This window comes from Urocampus carinirostris, chromosome 6 (genome assembly GCF_059441175.1).
Source record: "Urocampus carinirostris isolate Australia breed hairy pipefish chromosome 6, RoL_Ucar_1.0, whole genome shotgun sequence".
Lineage (NCBI taxonomy): Eukaryota > Metazoa > Chordata > Actinopteri > Syngnathiformes > Syngnathidae > Urocampus > Urocampus carinirostris.
Window position 1 is genome coordinate 36938324 of NC_142354.1, and position 20784 is coordinate 36959107.

The following is a 20784-nucleotide window of genomic DNA, read 5'->3' on the forward strand; positions in this document are numbered from 1 at the left end:
CAAAGACACGCATGGCACATTAATTGGCCGGTCCAAATTGTCCCTAGGTGTGACTGAGCGAGCGAATTGTCTGTCTCTGTGTGCCCTGCGATTGGCTGGCAACCAGTTCAGGGTGTCCCCTGCCCACTGCCCGAAGATAGCTGGGATGGGCTCTAGCACCCCCGCAACCCTTCTGAGGATAAGCGGTGCAGATAACGGATGGATGGATGCATAAACTATATGGTGAAGAGCAAGCGACATCTAGAGGCAAATGTGTTAACTGATTGCACTAAAGAATATTTATTTTAATTCCTAAATATATTGAATTAAAGAAAAAAAAACTACTGGGTTAACTTAGTTGCTTTAGGAATCCAGAAAAAAAATAATCGGTTTTCAGTTATTTCATATCGGGGAAATTTGCTCGAGATATGAGCAATTCTAGCTCCAAGAACGATCCGATTAAAAAAAAAAAAATCTTGTACGTAGCAGTATCACTGACACAATCACAAAATAAACGTTGAGCCATCACTTTGCAGATATCTTTGTTGCCGGGCATTGTGGGAAAATAAGTTTTGGGTCAAAGTACTCTTTTGACCCATTTAATTTTTTAGATCCTCAGACATTTTAGGCTCTCATGGGACAAATCAAATTATGTGATGGGCCACATTTGTCCCACGGGACATGAGTTTGTCCCACGGGACATGAGTTTGTCCCACGGGACATGAGTTTGACACATGTTACATGGTATGTCATCCTGTGCGTGGCCAGTTTGGAAAAACAGTGACTGCAACCAACCATTGCATGTATGTAAATCACATAGTTTTATGTGGTACGCAAATTAAGCTATGAATTATACCCTAGTGAAAAGTAGCCGAGGAAACATAATCCCCTACTTCATGCAACTTGATGTAGCAGGAGGCATTTACTGGTTGACAAAATAGGCATGGCATCTTTCAAATTACAGGGTAGACTGTATGTATTTGCGTACTGACTAGTCAATGGAGAGTATGTATGTGTATGTGACACTACCCAATACAAAGAATGCAGACAGTTATTGCACAGTAGGATGACTACAAAATATGTTTTTAAATATACATAGCAGGGGTTGACACAAACATTTTACATACTAATACATTATGTGTAGTATGTATGATTTTCTTTAACTCAATTTCATAGTCCTATATTCTATTTTGTTTTACCATGTCTTTTTGAATTAGAATAGAATAGTCTTTACTGTCATTGATAACAAAGTTTTGGTTGCAACGAGAATAGACATGGCATTTCAGAATAAACTAGATAAAAACTTAATAAAGACTAAAAAGTGACAAATGAAATAGCCAAAACTATTTACAAAGTCTTAAGTACAATTTCCTTTTGCAATAATAGTGCTGTTAATTACCTAAGTGGATCTCCTTTTATGTTTTCAGTTATCTACAACCAGTCAATTACACCGAACATTTTTGGTGGGGGGATTTTTATTTTTGATAAATAAACGAGGGTAATATAAAATAAAAATAGTAGACCTAAAAACAGTAAAAAACATTTCCCTAATTTATAGATAACATTCATTCAATAATTATTTTCATCATTATTTTGGGGAGTAAACATTTTGATAAGATAAAACATTGAAATAATTGACTTATTTAAGACTTAGTTTTGAAATGATTGACAGCTGATAATAGTCGCTAAGGATAGGTGGAGTAGAATCATTTTGGAATGGGCAGACTGTTTTTTAGCAAAACTGAACACGCATTTCAGGTGAATTGCCCGGTCCAAATTGTCCCTAGGTGTGAATGAGCGAATGAGTTGTCTGTCCCTGTGTGCCCTGCGATTGGCTGGCAACCAGTTGAGGGTGTCCCCTGCCCACTGCCCGGAGATGGCTGGGATGGGCTCCAGCCCCCCCCCCCCCCCCCCCCCCGCGACCCTAATGAGGATAAGCGGTACTGCTAAAGAGATGAGATGAGATAAGATGAATTGAAATGCCTACGGAATATACGTTTTATTTTGCAAGGTGTATGTTTTTCTATGTTTTCCTGACACAATTATATGACTTAATGATTACCATATTGTCTGGACTATAAGGCGCACCGGATTGTAAGGCGCACTTTCAAAAATAGTGCTTTATGATAGTCATAAATAAGGCTCACCAGACGATAAGGCTCATTGAATTAAAGCTACAGTGATGCACCAAAAAAAAAACATCAGAGAATAGTGGAAACTTGTTTTATAGTAAATCATTGATATATCTTGTTTCACTGCTAAAATAGGTTCAGTCAAAATCTGTTCCGTATTAAGAAGCACTCCATTGTAATTATAATTTTCAATTGTATTTACCAGATTTTCCGGCCTTTAAGACGCACTGGGTTATAAGGCGTAACGGCAAATTTCTGGCAAGTTTTTAGGTACGCCTTAAAGTTCTGGAAAATACAGTACTTAGAAGATGTACAGACAGAAGGGTTTCGTTAATGAATTTGAGATTGTACTTTCTCGAATCTTTTTCAAAGTGAACGGATTTTTTGGGCTTGGCTCTGGTTTCACAGCAGTACAAGTGGTTGAGTACAGAAAACATGCCAATGAACTGTAAGGCAAAACCCACAAAGTGGATCACAGTCATTTGAGAGGCTGTTAGTGATTATCTACTACCCAGTTCACTGAATGCATGGAGACTGGCCTTTGTTTACAAGCCATAAGCCATAATCCCATACCCATTCTAAATATACTGTCAGTATAACAAAATGTACCGCGTACTGCGTCAGAAAAGCACTGTGGCGCCACAACGTGTATAAGAACAACAGCTGCCTGAACGCATACTTGAGAAACAAAACTGCCTGCTCTATGATCATGGATCACGATGCACTCTAGCCTGGTTGACAGTCGTAGGGACCATCAAAGCATCATCCTTTCTTATAAAGTGTAAAGGTGATTTAGAGACAAAAGTTAGTGTCATTTGTAATCCCTTCTGTCCTTAAAGGTATTCCCAAACAGACTTTTTTTAAATCGGGCACAGAACGCGTCGTGTTACTCCCCACAATAATGCAAATATCCATCCATCCATCCATCCATTCATCCATTATCTTCACCGCTTATCCTCAGTAGGGTCGCGGGGGTGCTGGAGCCCATCCCAGCTATCTTCGGGCAGTGGGCAGGGGACACCCTGAACTGGTTGCCAGCCAGTCGCAGGGCACACAGAGACAGACAACTCACTCGCTCATTCACACCTAGGGACAATTTGGACCGGCCAATTAACCTAACATGCATGTTTTTGGAATGTGGGAGGAAACCCGAGTGCCTGGAGGAAAATCACGCAAGCACAGGGAGAACAGGCAAACTCCACACAGGAGGTTCGATCTCATAACCTCAGAACTGCGCCGCACACGCGCTAACTACTATGCTGCTGTGCCGCCTAATGCAAATATGTTGCAAAAGATTCCACACGCCAGAGGATTAATTTAGTCTCAAAGTTGACCCGTCTAGCTTGTTTGCTGTAGAGCTGTGACGTCATTGAAGGAACTCAACACTTTCAAAACTCCAATTAACTCAACATGTGAGGCGAGCTCTGAAACAGACAGCGATTGCAATGAAAAACGTTTCTCCAGCCCAGATTTTTGGGCCGCTTACGAGGAAAAAAAATATACCTGACTAATATGTTTACTGTTTTTAGCAGCTCGTTACATAAGAAAGAAATTCATCAATTAAATCGGACTCTAAGGAAAGTCTGAAGAGCGCAAATAAATGCCGGCGGGTCCTATGTGGATTGTAATATTGCAGTGAATCGACAAAGACGGCATCGGAAGGAAAGCATAGCCTGGCTCCAGGTATGGCCTACTGCTCGGCTAAAAACTGCTAAGCCACCGCTGCGGACCCTGTATCTTTCCAGCACCAGATCCATGAAACAAAAACGTATAAATTATTATATTACTATTAATTAATATAAATTCAGGATGATTTTTTTTTTAATCATCGCTGGGATGTGGCTCAATTCAAGGACCACTGATGCTAGTGCGCAGCTAGAAAGCCGCTTTTTAAATTGCTTTCATACACTGAAAGGAGAAGCCCTCCAATTTCGTTTTACTTTTGTATAATAACAATAAAACCATAAACTGCAATTATGTGTTGTGTTTTATTTTTGGGAATACTATATTTGTTATTTTGTTATGGTCATATACTCTGAGTTGGTAATGACATCATTCCTATGTAAATTTAACCCTTGAGGGGCTTTTATGAAGGTGTGATGCAACTTTGCTGATTTTCACTTTTTGCAGGTAATTCTGGTCCCCATTAACTATGAAAACCAAGGGATTTCTGTAAATAGATTTCATCCAGAAATTATGTATGTAATTTGGCATTACCTTTAACACAAAGATAACAAAATACACCATTAAATGCTAATTGAGCTTCTAATAGCCAGCCTACCTGCATCCTTTGCCCACTTGAGGATGGAGGTGACCTCGTTGCCAAATGTAGTGTTGCATTGGAAGCGTACGGCATTGGCACTCACGCCCACCGTGCCCGCGTTGGCCTTTACACCACACAGGAAGGCCGTGGCTGTGCCGGCACTGTCTGCCACCTGCGCGTCTGTGTTGTATGTCTGTGCGGATCAAGTATATAAATCAGCAATTATTCACTTGAAAAGTTGCCCAAGTCTAGAAGAGTGAGGATCTTTGACATCGATTCACCAAGAGAACTAGTGAGCAAGAGGCCAAATTTTCTTTAAATAAGAAAAACATACCAACAAGTTTTGCAAGGGATTGATACAAGCTTTGGAGTAATGTAATGTTTTGCCACTTCATCACGGAGCACAATGTCCCACCTAAAGTAACACTTGTAGACAAAATCTATTTATCAAGCATGCACTTTGTGTACAGAAGAATATAAAGAAGCAAGTGAAAACTATCAAATGTTTAATGGTATCAAAATTCATGACATTTTAACGCTTTTATAAAAGTAAACGCATATATAAAAAAAAATATGCAATGTAATAGCATTTTGTAAGGAAAAATACAACGATTTGTAAGGCCATGGTGCCCTGGAGGTTGACAGGTATGTCAAGAAAGTACTGTAGGTCTTTGCGATATTGATATTTTTCTAGATAAAGTCAAAAGTTTCATTCTAGACAGTTTATAGGTACGGATTGCTAATCAATATTTGGTTATATGGGTCCCTATTCTTCTAAACCCAGCAATTTTTGTCTGTAAAATATAACTTATTAATTAAAAGCAATCTCTTTTCAAATTTGACATTGTCATTTGGAGAAATTATGTGACATTAGTGGCTCGCTAATTTGTCTGAAAAATGTTCAATTTCTAAAGAAACACAGTTGGAAAGAAAATGTGAATAATTTTTTTCTTAAAGGTAGTGTGTACTATTCGGCCACTAGATGTATTGTGTAGTTTAACCAAAAACAAGTACCAAAAGCACAAGAAAGAATACAAATTACAATACTTAAACTCAAACTGCACCATTTTCCCCGGGAATATAGTTTTTCTAATGGATGATTGATTTTTCACGAAATAATAAACACTCGGTTTAAAGATTTGTTTGGAGGGTGAAGGGGCTAAATCGCCCAGCCATAGCACGCCTCTGTAAAGAAATGATCATGGCATGTCATCGTGATTTTAGAAGTGCTGTTTTATTTTTCACAGTTTTTGAGAAACGTCGTATCACCTTAGATAACGCCACAAAAGGAAACTTGTCCATCTCTAACACAGTCTCCTCTCCAGGATGTCCGCTCAGCTGACCTTTCAATATCCGAGCGGCTGTCACCGTAGGAACGCCCATCCCTTTCAGCGAAAAAAACAGGTCAACTGTTAAAAATGCATTTGTTTTCCCCTTCTGGGTAATTCAAAATCGATAAATCAATTCATCAGTCAGTTAACCATGCACCATTGATTTATGATTCACACACACTAAATGTCCTTTAGGACAAACAGTAAGCACAAGGGTAATTTTCAGCTCGGATTCACTAAACCAAGTTGATAAAACATTACAGTTACACATTTTTGCGCTTTCTAAACATTCTCAGAAGTGACATAACTTTTCCCGTCAGTAGGTCTCTTAGTTGGGGAAAATTATGACAGGCGTTCACTGGTATGTTTGCACGCCGTGCTGGACAAGAATGCCAGGATGGCCCAGGTCCAAACAATCCAGCACAGGGGCCCCCATGAGAGACTCGAGTTATTGTTCCACTGACGAGCGCATAACGTTGTTTGTTTTTCCACAGTTAATTCGCAGATGCACAAATGACACCATCTGAGCTGAGGGTATGATTTGAATTTAGTGCCTGTACACTAAAAATGGTGAAATAGAAAATAACAATACTGAAAACAAACCTATTGGAAAGTTTTTTTTTTCACTATTATGAATAGTGGACCAGAACCGGGCCGGTGGTCGTTTGATACACACAGAAATAAAAAAAAGTTGCCATACTTTTTGCTCATACTGTATACATCAAGTTTCTGTGTGCATTATACCGAAATGTACGATAGTATATCACCGTAATTGAAATGAATGATCAGTCAACCCCATTTTCTAAGCGTTGGATACTACAGAAATCAAACCCAGATTGCGGCAGTAAGAGCGCCAAATCCCAAATCACTAAACCACTAGGATTTTAGATTACATAGGAAAAGGTTTTAGACTTTCTTATGATCACACTATTTTACCCGCCATGTTGTACAACGTTGTAAAAGAGCATTATGTGAAAAGTTCAGCTAAAACAACATTGTACAATGTCGTACCGTGAGTTAAAACAGTGTGATGATGAGATCAAACTTAATGCTTTTTCCAATGTTGTCTGGATCCTTAATGGTCTAGTGATTACACAGTGGATTTAGGCTTATTATTATTGGTATTGGTATTATCATTATTATTATCATCATTATTGTTATCATTACAAATGTTATTTTTGGGCCAGGCTGCAAAAATATTGCCAAACATCAAACTGGTCCGTGGTGCTGAAAAGGTCGCGGACCACTGATTTAAACTACAGTATATTCCAAATCTTTTGTATGATATGACTTGTCTCGAGATACAATTTACAATAGTAATTTTCTTGGTCTGTCATTTGGATCTTTTCAACACTCTTCCGGTACTTCTGTCCTCACAGCATGCATTCAATAATATATTTTTTTAGAGACGGATTGTAACTTTGTTAATGTATATAGAAAAAAAATACTGCAAACCACATGTAGAAAGACGTACCACATGAGTGCTCTGGTGTATGATAGTAAAATTAAATTTAAAACACTAATTTATGTGACACGCATCATTATTTTCACTGTATAGAAAATATATATTTAGGGTGGTTTAAAATTTGTCAAATTAGTGTAACGATAGGGCAGCAAGGCGGCAGAGTGGTTAGCGTGTGTGCGGCACAGTTCTGAGGTCATGAGATCAAACCTCCTGTGTGGAGTTTGCATGTTCTCCGCGTGCTTGCGTTTCCTCCCACATTCCAAAAACATGCATGTTAGGTTAATTGTCCCTTGGTGTGAATGAGCGAGTGAATCGTCTGTCCTTGTGTGCCCTGCGATTGGCTGGCAACCAGTTCAGGGTGTCCCCTGCCCACTGCCCAAAGATAGCTGGGATGGGCTCCAGCGCCACCGCGACCCTGGCTGAGGATAAGCGGTGCAGATAATGGATGGATGGATGGAGTATAAAAATATTGTGACTTCAGCAATTTCTCTTCATAGGAATACAATGCAATATTTTTCAGGGATACAAACAATTCTAATTTCCCGATGTTTCTCGGTTAAAGACATGAGCAAAAGCGATATGCATTATTAAATTAATGTGACCACAGGCATACAACTCAACGTTTTGACATGAAAAAGCGGTAAAATAAATAAAAGCAAGAACATTTGCTTGTTTAAACCTGGAAGTGGATAACTTTGAGCAAAACAGATATCTAATGCGATTATTGGAGCAGTTTATTCATACGCAACGAGTTAGTCTGGCTTCAAGATATAGCCGTCATAGACTAAAATACTATTCTCAAGTCAAGATGTTCTTGTTGCTTAAAAAAAAGCAATAGGCATTTTTAAGGGGAGAAAAGTGGTGGTCTAACATATAAAACTGTAGTGTTGGTGAGTATGCACAAGTGTTTAATCCAGACCATATCAGAAAGAACTTTTGAATTATATAAATTGGCACTTGACCATGAGGGACTTATATTCGTGCTTTATTTTTCTTACGTGCCGTTGGCAAGACAGGTCCCCCTGCTACAGAGTTAAGGACAGCATGTCACTCGCAACTATTTGTCCACCTTTGCAAGTTTACGCAGATATGAATGAATGAATGAATCTTTATTTTGACAAAGAGAAAAACAAAAAAAAACAAAACAAGTCAAAAAACAAGAACAATGTTCACGTAACATGTCCAAAAAGGAATGGGAAGAAGCATATGCCTTTTTAAACCTACTCCTTCGACTTCCTTAATAATTGTGTCTCACAGCTAGATCGCCTGTGTATTTACATACAACAAACACCACACAAATGTAAATATTTATGTAGATTCATATTACCGGACGATAAGGAAAATAATAATAATAAAATAAATAAAAATAATGATAAACAAATACGAATAATAAACTGTATATCGTATTTTATATGTTGATCTATACAAAAAGTAGAAATAAAATCACATAAAAGGAGATAAACAATGTCACGAAAGGGGGAGTGGGTAGAAGACATGCTTATTTGGTCCCACCCCCTATTCAGTAACTTCATCATCATTATTATCACCATCACTATTAAGCCCCACTTATCATCATCATCACAAATGTCTCCATAGATTTTAAGCACATTCCATAAAAGAGTATCTATCATAATAATATTTCTCATTGGTGCTCATGGTTTTGTGGTGTGTGTGTGTCATGATTGCCCTATTTGGAACACCTGTGGCATAGGGTGGTCCTTAATGGGGGTCGAAATTTTTTTTTGGGAAATATTGGGCTCTGACCCCCCGCATATGTTCTTATATCGATAAAAACACACTGTGTGCAATTTTGAACAATTTGGATAATATTTAGAGGTAGCTCAACGACTTTGAAATTTCCCAAAATGGTAAAATTTTGGCAATTTTCGAGAAAAAACGGAAATCTTAACCCTATGTGTACGGCGTTTTAGAACATCCAATTTCAGTCCATTGCTTATAATTGTAACACAAGAAAAGTTACAAGTAACTTTGTACACTAGGTCTGATATAATGTGCGAAAAATCCTTATTTTTCATACCAAAATTTCAGAGGCCTTGAGCGACCTCTAAATATCCTTTGATTTTGATGAAACTTTGCCTAATTACGTTTTGCATATATTGGAACATATTCAAGGGGTCAGAGCATGAAATTTTAAAAGTCGAAAAATAAGGACCACCCTACTGTGGCAGCTTGATTGGCGCCAACAGCCCGGACAAGCTGATTGGTGGCCGCACCCTTCTTAAGCCCCCGACTTCAGTTCAAACTTTGTCAGATCGTTGCGAGCTGTTGTGTTTCACTCAGTGAGCGTTCCCGTCCGACTTTGTCTCTGTTAAAACCTGCTTCCTGCCCAATTTCCGTTTTTCGACCCGTTTCCGAACCTGACTACGCCTGTTTTGCCTGCCGCCTGCCTACGACCACTATTACGAACTTTACATCGCCTCTGATCTCCAGCCTTGGTCAAACGACGTGACATTGCCGCCTGCCTTCTTCCGACACGGAAGTGTCATCCCCGCCTTGCTCGATCCCGCTCTCCGCCAGTCCTCGGATCCAGCAATCAAGCAAGCCTAACTCTCACTCTTTTTCAATAAAATCTGAGAAACGCATGCAATTGAGTCCTGTGTCCGTTCTGGTCTGTGACAGTGTGTTGTCCATCATACAAAGTATGTTTGAACCTGCTGCTCGAGGGGGGTCCCCCAGGCAGCTGCACCACCCATTGCTAAGCATACTGTGCATTAAAAAGACACAACATGGGAGCTTGAGCCATAGGCTTCCACCATCAAAGCTATAATAATACCAGAACAACAGCACATGACTTATTGAGAAACACATTTGATCTATTTCAATGTGTGAGGGTAGTATGTTTTCCGTTGACGATTTGAACTTTTGGATGTAGTTGGTCATTTTAAAGTAAGTTCATGAATGTGTAGATACAGTACAAGATGTTAGTGTGATGTTGTGTCTCACCATCTCCGAGGAACATAATGAGGTTCTTAGCTGTGTTTTGGTTGAGTTCCTGCAGCATCAGTGCATTTCTCAGGGTCCGTTGAGCCCACGTTCTCCAGAAATTGGGATCCTTCTCTTGCTCTAATGCATTAAGAATACATATGTAAGAATGTTTAAGTGCTAAACGAGAAGTCTGTCAAGGGCATAACAAGTTATTTAAAGGCCAACAGTAATTACTCTATACGGATAGTCCATTACCAAGCCATACGCTGAAAAATGCAAAAAATGTCCCTAATGGGTAAGATTCAACAGTTCGCGTTAAAACTGTGCTGTCGAAAATTTAGGTGCATCACATAACAAGAAAATTTAAGTGCCCCCTGCCAGGTGTTTCCCAACTTACCTGGGAAACTTGCCTGCCCTGCACATGGGACAGCCAACAGAGTGCAGCAGATGCCAACAAGCAGCAATGTTCCCTTCATGTTGTTGCCTCGACACAACTATTTCTCTCCGATGATGAGGGAGGTAGGAATTGCGAGGACACTTATCTGCAAACACATCCAGACAGAATGAGCACACACGACGGGAAAAACTTGAATAGTAACAGAGAAACTGGAATTATTACATATGGGCCAGAGGCAATTATTTTGAATCTATATAACTAGTGCAGTAAAGGGAGACAAGTGAGGCACTGACTCTCTTGTCATCATGAAAAATATAATACATGTCTATAAATATATATTCAGAGTTAAAGTTATTTCTCATTTAATTTTACAAATTAGTTTGTAACGGATTACTGTGCTGAGCATCTGTAGATACAGAGTGAAGCATGCAATTATTTTGGCTCATGGCAGAGGGCGATAGTGAGACATATCATTCGGACATGGCGCACATTTCTGCCCCAAACAATAGAAGTCATTGTATTACAAGGTCAACTCAAGCCATCCTGTCTTTTATTTCCCATTGCATGTTTTTTTTAATTTATAAGCGAGGATTACCTATCTATTGATGCTTTTATTCAAAAGGAGCAGCACATAGACTTCATTTATAAGTTATGGCAAGACAATGTTTTTCTGTGCAACGGTGTACATATTGCTTTGTTGCTCTCCCAATAAAGTGATGAATAAAATGTAGGTTAATTCATTTGTAAATCTGTCCGTGCCTCACTAGGCACATCACTGAATATGATTCCCTTGTTATACGAGATTACATTCTGTAATACTCTATCCTTTTTTAGCAAAAGAAAATGACAGCATTATCACTGACTTGCTATTAGAAATTTCCCGTTTTTATAATGCATTGTTCACACAGTGCAAGTGATTCATGAAAAACAAGGAAATTCAAAGTAAACTTTGTCCTCAATTCATTTCTATACCTTTTTTTGAATTCCCATTTCAGCTATCAATTTCCAGAATTGATCAACAGAAATACTTGGATTTTCATTTCCTCATTAGATTTGGTTTAGGAACTGCTAACAAGACCCGTTTGGAAAAGTCTTTAGAATGGCAAAAGAAGATCAATAAGTATCAGGAGCATTGTGTATGACGGATTTGCACAAAAAAGGTATTCCATTTCAGATGCATTAGTAAGGGGAGGTAATAAGTTTCATGTTTTCACTATTTACACTCTCAAGGCACACATCTTGATTGAGTTACTTGCAAAATATGTGAATCATACTATGCAAATCAGTTTCACATGTTCAACGGCACACCCTAAATTATGCCTCATGGAATGAGTACATGACTATTTTACAGAGCTGCAATTTTAAAAAAAGACTTGATTTCATTACTAGATATAGAATAAAATTATAAAATGTATTTTTTATTTATTTATTTATTTATTTTAAATGCAGTTTATAGACATCTTGCACATTATGTGCAACCAAAAATTAAATCTACAATTTTTCAATTACAGTTATTAATGTAGTAAAATATTTGTACACGGCATAAAAACGGAAATATAAAATAACATAGTTTAAATTATAAATGAATAATATTTTAGGTGCCCTGCGATTGGCTGGCAACCAGTTCAGGGTGTCCCCTGCCCACTGCCCGAAGATACCTGGGATGGGCTCCAGCACCCTTGCGACCCTAATGAGGATAAGCGGTGCAAATAATGAATGGATAATATTTAAGGCAATAGTCAACCATAAGGATTCCCTAACAATATTTTGATATATTTGAGCTTGCATGGCCGCTATTGGTGTGTGAGTGTGTGTGTGAATGGGTAAGTGTGAAGCACATTGTAAAGCGCTTTGGGAGGTCTTCATTGACTTGAAAAGCGCTATATAAACGCAGACCATTTACCATTTACTCTGTGTTTGTAGAAATTCAGTTATTAAGAAATATCCACAGTTTTTATCAGTCACTTGGTGGCGGCCATGTTAGGAGTTCATGTCAAGAGATTATGACATCACAGCAGGTGAAGTGCGATTGGTTGTTTGTCGAGTCTTTTGTAAAATTATGTTATCACCCTTGAGACCAACTCCCAAAATGGCCACCCGTAAGGTAGGAGAAACAAAACGGCTGGATTTTATTTCTTAAATAATTTTTTGTAAACACAATATGAATAAAGAGATTGTGTTTGGACTAGTGGTGGCACACTAAACTTATTGTTGATAGTTAATCCTTTTGGTTGACCCCCGATTTAGGATTTGTTTCTGTAAATAAATGAATCAAGTCAAGTCATGTTTATTTGTATACTAGTTAATCACAAAAAGTCTCAAAAGACTACACAGACCACAGATTATTGCAAACCACAGACTATTATTACACCATCAACCGATCAAGGACTAAATTTTTTTTTTTTAAATGTATTCAAACTGGTCTGTTACAAATTCAAATATATTAAGAATCCCCCCAAAAAATCTTAAACTAAATAAAAATATTTAATTTGGTGAATATTGATTTATGTAATAATATTTCTCATGGATGATGCAGAATCCTTTCAACTCTAAACGGCTCTTGAAGAGTAATAAATCGGCACTAATGGGCCCAGAGGATGTAATCACTGTAATAGGGGTCTTCCTTTTCCTTTCTGCTGCCAAGTTTTGCAAGCATCTGTTTAAGCTATATCCTGCAGACAGGAAGTAATGTATCTTAAGGCCCAGGTTACTCTTCGCATCCTCAAAGAAGTCAAATCATTGGCCTCGCTGTGCTGGAACGTGGTCACAACGGGAGTTTTTTAAGAATGAGCCTGCTCGGTCAGGCTTCCAGCCACGATTATCCACACCCGCCCTCTTTCCTCATTGGCCTTTAGCGCTTTCAAGGTTGTTTTAATGGGATTGAGCTCCATAATGCCGAGAGGTTTAAGGGCCAGAACAAAGCCGATTAACGCCCAATGATTGACTGCACAGGCACAAAACAGATCTCACACTTGGGAATTATTCGTTTTTGCATGGCTTCTTGGTTTGACATCACCTCTACGTAACAGTTCTGAGGTCACAGGTTCTAATCTTTGACCTGTCCTTTTTGCGTGTCTCTGATGGGTTGTCCGACTTTATGTGCTGTGTGATTGGCTGGCAACAAGTCCAATAGTGCTATTTACTTCTCTCGCCAATAGTCCATCTTGGAAGGGTTCCAGCTCACTTACAACTCGAAAAAAATATACTTTTGGGGGGACGTCAAGTGTTGGCGACCACTCTTTAGAGCTGAAATTTATTGCCCAGGGTTAGTTAAAATAAGATCCGTTTCATCAAATAGTATATGTGTTGCTAATGCAAATTCTGAGTGCGTGCACCGACATTGAGCCTTTTCATTTGGCTGTGACTTGGCTTTATTCCATCCGAGAGCTGCACAAAATTACGTGATTTAGGTAAGACTTGTGCTGGGCACAAATATAGGACCTCGTAAGTCACAAAAAAAAATAAGCACATGATTTACCATTAGGTAAAAGTTGAACAAAATACAATGGTGTGGCAAAACTGAGCTTATTAGTAAGGTATCTCTGAAAGTGGACTTCAACCCACTTGTCCCACTTTCCCTTGGTCTTCATAAAATGAAAGACGGAAGGTAGAATGACCAAAGTGATGGTGGATATATATAAAAAAAGAAGCCAATACTGTATATATACATTATATATTGGTTAAAATAAGCATTCAGTATCCATCACCGCTATTAACTGCTACTAAAAATTGTCAAATGAAATGTTGAGGTATGATTGAGGATTTCTGGTTTTTCATAGGGATAGGCATTTATGGGCGAGGAGGGAGCCTTTAATCCAGGGGTCTCAAACTCGTGGCCCCCGGGACGATATTTTGAGGCCCCTGCCTTCATATGAAAGTTAAAGGGACAGTGTGTATTATCTGACCACTAGATGTTGCAGTATTCTGACAAGCCACAGAGAACGAGTGCTAAAAGCACAACGAAAGAAGCAAAACACTGAGACTCGGGGTGACCAAAATGCACCTTATTACTTTTGAAAAGAAGATAAAGAGGGAAGATATATATAAAAATTCTGGGGTTTTTTTGTCTTTTTTTACCTGTTTTTGGTCAAATAAGAGAAATTATACCTTAAAGACAAGTAAATATGTCTGAGTGGCATTATTATTTTTCTAAACTTAATAAAAGCAGTACCCAAATGAATAATCTCCTGATTTGTATCATTATTGCGGCCTCTGTCAGCGCGCTAAATGAACGTGCACGAGTATGTGCATTACTTTGGCGAGTTTGGATAAAAACTTCTTTTTTCATCTTTCTGGGGGTTTGGGTTGGCGTTTGGACTCTACTTGAAGAAGGCCTCTTATCAGTTTTATGATTTTCATGCCACACTAACAATCAGACGGAAAAAAACCATCAGCGACGAGCATGACATCACTCCCCAGCACTCCTACCAAACCCCATTCCTCCTACCTAGCGTGTTCCACCCCGAACAGCTATGCTAAAAGAAAAAGAAAAGTAGATAAGCACAGTGGAAGATAAAGGATAAGGTTTATTTATACTCAGTAAGCCATTGTTAACCAGTGTCTGAAATAACGTCTTCCCGGACGCCCGGGGCGTGCATCTTTTACGTCAAGCGTACAACTTGCAAAACGTCTCCGCCCAAGTGGCTGATAACTTTTCAAGAAAAAAAAAATCTTTTGTTTTTTGTTTCAAATCAAACGCCTGCTTTATTCCGATTTCGAAATCTTTGTTCGGTTTGGAAATATTCAGTTTGTTTGGCAATTTGCATACTCGGCAACCGATCAGAAGCTTGCATCGAATAACTTCGTCCTTCCGGACTTTCCCGAGCGTTATAAGGTCGTGCATTTGCATATCATTTTCCAAAGTAGACTCACACGGAACACAAGAAAAATGGAGAAGTGGTTAGGAATCAAGCTAAAAACTCAGCCCAAGAAGAAATATTCAAAAGAAGCTAACAAAATTGATGACGCTACAAAACGCAAACATACATTAAAAGCATCGTGGAAAGAGGAGTTCACGTGGCTTGTAGCAGACGACGCAACGCAAACATTGCATGAATGAAGATGAGTGAATACAGGTACATACAGGTAGTGATGGCAATTGGAAAACAGCGATGTCGAAAACATGCAATGAATGTTAGTAGATTTATAATAAACTTAATTGTAAAGTTTTATTCGGTTATATTATATATTATCAATCCTTAATACTTTGCAACGATGTTGTTTTTTTGCGATTAGTCGTCTTATTGTGTTTCAAGTTGTGAAAAATGGGGCAGGCAACTTTATGGCGGGGCAGGCAACTTTTCAGAGTTGTCTGCCCTGGTGTCCGGTAACTTTTTGACATGAGTTCCAGACACTGGTTAACCCAGACTTAATAGAGAAAATATTTAACTTTAAGGATACCTCAAAAAACAGACTTTACTATTGGACTATATAGTATTTTAAGGAAAATTATCTGGCACCCAAACTAAAATTTTAACTTGAAAAGATGAATAGTTCATTATTGTATTTATTCATTTTTTTAATTTCAAAATTTTGAATCGGATATTTTGCGGTGTGGACAATTGTAGTTATGTTTTTTTAATTTTAGCTTTTCATGTAAGCATAGTAAAAGGAAGGCCACTATACAAACAAAGCTTCAAAGTCTAATATATCAATTAAAGTAAATTTCTCAAAAAAATCTCATTTTTCAATATCTCTCACCCCAAAAGAGATGCGCCGGTTAGCTGTACTTTAATATTTCACAAAGGGGGTACTGCTTCAGTATCAGGTGGACCCAAATGCAGGGAAGTATACTCCGAGGCTGGGGTGCTCAAAAAATGGATTACAGGTAATCATAAGACGCAGGAACAATGTAACAAACAAACAGATAGTCAAAAAGACAACAAAACTGTCTGAACCAGAAACAAAAACGCATCCTCGCAAACCAAGATGGAAATGGAAAACAGTGTGATGGTAATTGTGTTTGAGGCCGAGCCAGTTTATACATTATGAGTAGTCAAACAGGGGGAACCAAGGACCACCGGGGCTGCGAATGACAAAATAATTAAAAACTGAATCTCTTTAAGATGGTTGCCTGAAGCGAGGAGCATGAGGATAGCGGTTCAAGGGATAGCGCGGGTCAGGGTACGAATGTTAAGATCAACAATGATACGGGGTTTGGAGAGTTTAATCAATTTAAGACCAGATTGCCTTGCCAAATTACTGTCAATGAATGAATGGTTGGCGGCTGAATCTACCATGAAGGGAACCTGACTTGAGGAATTACCCCAAAAGGAGTGTACCTTGGCAATACAGGCGAGACACGCAGGGGCAGGTGGATACTTTGCTCAAGAGAAATACAGCAGCTGTTGAAAACAACAGGTAGTATATTGCAGACATGGGGACTTGAGACTTAGTGACTTGGACTCGAGTCGACTCGAGTCGCTGTTTTTATGACTTGTGACTTGACTTGGACTTGGCAATCTAAGACTCGGGACTTGACTTGTGACTTGACTTGCCCAAGAAAAAAATACTTGGGACTTACTTGGGACTTGAAGGTGAAGACTTGAGACTTACTTGAGACTTGCACATGTGTGACTTGGTCCCATGTCTGGTATATTGCAAACAAAGTACGTATAGACAATTTCTTTCCAGCTCTTACTGCAACTTAACCTTACAAAACAAGCACAACTAGCTGCACCAACCTGCCCTACTCAGAAGATGCCTGGTCCACCTAGAGGCAGTGATCCAGCCAACCTGCACATGAAGAAGCAGAGCAGGGCCACCAGAGCTAGCAACATGAGAGAAGACAGGGCTGCAGTAAAAATCACGTGCTGGGCTGCTTCATTCATGACTTCGCCGTGCATTCCTCAACATTTATTAAATCCAACAAGTGTCAAAACGGAGCACCAACACAGACTGTTGTCGCTCCCCTCAAGCTCTATTCTTAAACTGGGATTATGATTTAGAGCGCTGACTCAGATGACCTCTAAAAGCAGCGCCACAATTCAGTCTGAACTACTTTACGAAGCTGCACACATTGGTGAGGTCACTAGCCATAATTGGGGAACATACACAAAAAACATTACATTTACATGAATGAATTATATTTAAAAAACTAGAGTAGAATAATTGGAGCTGAGATTCATAATTTGACTTTGGAATTGTAAGGTACAGATTATTGCTCTAGTCCAGGGGTGGCGAACAAGTTTGACACAAAAAACCTAAATTTATAACTGTAAAAGTCAAAGAGCCACCACGCACTGACCTGACAGACAGACAAACACACACACACACAATTAAAAACATATTATTTCCCATAACACACTCCTCTCCTTACAATACATCAAGTATTGATTTCAAGGAAAGTGTCCACCCTCAATACAAACAAAAAAAAACTAAACATGAAACAAGGCAAAGAGCCACAGTATATAGAAAATATGACTAGGCAAAGAGCCCCATTCTTATTGGCCAAGAGCCGCATGCGGCTCTAGAGCCACGTGTTCGCCACCCCTGCTCTAGTCTATAGTGCTGAAGCATATTTGACTTGGCAGACCTATGGCAGGCATAGCCTGCTTAAAAAAATGGATATAGAGTATACAGACTTGCAGCCCGGGGGCCAATTGCTGCACTCAGGATGATAGTATGAGGCCACGCCTTATTGCGAGAGTTAAAGGGATAATGTGTATTATTTGAACACCAGATGTTTTCTGTTGTGCAACCGAAAACGAGTGCTGAAAATCACATGTAAGAATACCAACTACGGAGACTCAAAGTGACCATAAAGCACTATTTTTCTTCTATTTGTTCCCAGCCTTTTTTGAGGTACCCGTAGCAGAAACATGGCAAACAATTATGTCATCTCCCTCAAGGTGAAGCTCATGTTATGTAAAATAAATACTATACAAATATCTCAACCTACGAGAATTAAAACCAATGCACATTTATATAATTATTCATGTTTTTTTGCAAATTATTTAAAGCAATATTCTTTTTTAATTTTTTTATATAAATTACATTTTTTTTACCTCAAGGAGGCTCTGAATAATACACTGTCCCATTAAGTGTAGCCCAATGATATTTTATATTGTTTTTTTACTGATTGATTGATTTTCATAGTAATTCTTAATCTTTAATATTTTTGGAACTTATTTCTGTAGGGAATTTAGAAAAACATATATTTAGGAACAGTACAATGATTTAATCTGAATTCTTTTGTATAAAACCGAATCTGGCTCAACCTCACCCACTTTGGCAGACCCTAAGTAAATTGAGTTTGAGACCCCTGGTACAGAGCATGTCACAATGAACTTCAGGCACACATCTTCACGTAAAAGTACAGATCTTCTAATAAACTCTGTGGAAGCCTGTTGCCCCTGCAAAACATTATGAACTTTAAAGGAATCATATCCAGCTGAATTAACTTTTTGAAACTCTTTACTGTGCTAAAAACACGTTATGTTTTGTCCCAATCACCTGTGATATTTGTGGTACATTCTTTGGCTCCAAACAGTGAAAACAGATTGGTGAATATTTTTGTAGGTACGACAGTGGGTCCCCTTTTACTATGTTTAGCTTGCAGTATAGTCATTCAATTTTTACGTGAATTTCATTTAAATATATTATTTTTGAAAAAATACTTGGACGTCAAATATTATGAGAACGACTTAATGTTAATAACATTCTCCTGCCAAAAGCTTTTCTATGACTTTACATATTTGTCCATGTCTGGTCTTAGAATACATCGCAAGTCTAGCTCAAAATTCCTGCGTTGCTCAGGACAGGTGTGTTTTTTTGTTTTCAAATTGTCCTACTTATTGTTGAGAATTGTCAACATCAAAATAGCACAAATTATTATGACAATCGCCATTGTCTATCCATCCATCCATCCATTATCTGCACCGCTTATCCTCAGTAGGGTCGCGGGGCAATCGGCATTGTGTCTAAGTTAATTGCTTTATGCCTACGGTTGAAATGTCTTAAAATCACAGCATTAGTCCTGAAGACTAAAATAATGGCTCCAAATATTACAAATGTAGAGAAAATGATTAGAAACAAGGTAAAAAAAATCTCAATGACAACCTTTGTCAATTTATTTAAATACACACAAAAATGCAATAAATTTGTCACTCATGTTATAGATTCCGGCTTTTTTTCTTTTAACTTTAAAAAATGCAACAATATGAGTTTTTAAAAAATATTTTTACATAGAACTTGTTTAAACCGTACTTACAAACAAAAACAAGCTGGTCATTTTGCCTAACTGGGCATTTCATAGAGATTTTTCATTTATAAACACTTAAAGTGATATAAAAGAAATAAAGTGAATAAATGTTAAATTGAGTGAAGTAAAACGTGCAATTTTGTCATGTTTGAATTATTATTACATCAAATTAAACGCGCTGTTATTGTTTTCTTAATGTATGGGATGGTCACAAACGTTTCTCAAATACACAATTCTATCAAGAGAGATTCAAAAGAGATTATTCATTTGCATTGGGTGTGAGCTACCATTAAAAAAACAACAACTTGCCCCACAGGAGCTGTGCAAATGATCCGTTAGATAATGTGCCCTCCACAATGTCCAACATGCAACAAGCATGTCTCCGATGAAAGGTCACCAGTGCAATGCTTAAAAAAGGCCAAACATCCCCATGCACACCCAACCTAACAAATGAATACATGGTATGAATTATTAAGGTTTGAAAATTGGACAATCAGATGCAAGGCGTTAAAAAAACTCATTTAAAACTAAGAAAAGAAAAATATGTAGTTCCACTTACTGCACAAAGTGTCTCATCAAACGTTGAAAGTAGCACCTTGAAATGTGTCTCCTTGCCGCAGATTTCCGTGCTTTTTAAAGGCCCGAGGGGGTTGCCCTGAGTCTTTTGCAGGGGACAGTCTGCAACCCCCGCGGGTGGGAGGTGGGGTGTTCCATTGGAACAGCATGCTTCGGTTGCATGCTGTGAGCGCGTAACCTAGGCTTGGAGCGCTCCCTGTAGGACGATTGAGCGGAATATTTATAGTGGAACAACACAAAAATACAGGATGCTCAAAATAATAGGCTACAAAAGTACACAAATTCTGCATCCATTAAAAAGGAATTCAACATTGAAAAATAATGCATTCAAATACAACGGGGATGTTGCGTAATATTGGACAAATAGATGTCGCTGAATAGCGTACAGTAGTGCAAGGGTGGACAAACTTTGAGTCACGGGCAGCATTGGTTTGAAAAATATCAGGCCGTAAGAAATAAAATAACATGGTGTATTTTTTCATTTCATTCATTT

The 20784-nt window shown here is 38.4% G+C and overlaps 1 protein-coding gene across 2 annotated transcripts in view; it reads right to left on the minus strand.

Annotated features, from left to right (window-relative positions):
- alpl (alkaline phosphatase, biomineralization associated) overlaps nucleotides 1–20385 on the minus strand; it is a 33688-nt gene extending 13303 nt beyond the window's left edge. The window contains exons 1-5 of one of the 2 annotated variants that reach the window (XM_088338897.1): nucleotides 20275–20385; nucleotides 10514–10658; nucleotides 10135–10254; nucleotides 5644–5759; nucleotides 4393–4567 (exon numbers count right to left, since the gene is read on the minus strand). In XM_088338897.1, coding sequence (XP_088195023.1) covers nucleotides 4393–4567; nucleotides 5644–5759; nucleotides 10135–10254; nucleotides 10514–10592 — 490 coding nt within the window. In that variant the 5' untranslated portion in view covers nucleotides 10593–10658; nucleotides 20275–20385. Of the gene's footprint in view, nucleotides 1–4392; nucleotides 4568–5643; nucleotides 5760–10134; nucleotides 10255–10513; nucleotides 10659–17196; nucleotides 17393–20274 lie in introns of those variants that run through there. The other variant, XM_088338898.1, reaches the window with a different exon arrangement.
- Nucleotides 20386–20784: the final 399 nt, after the last annotated feature.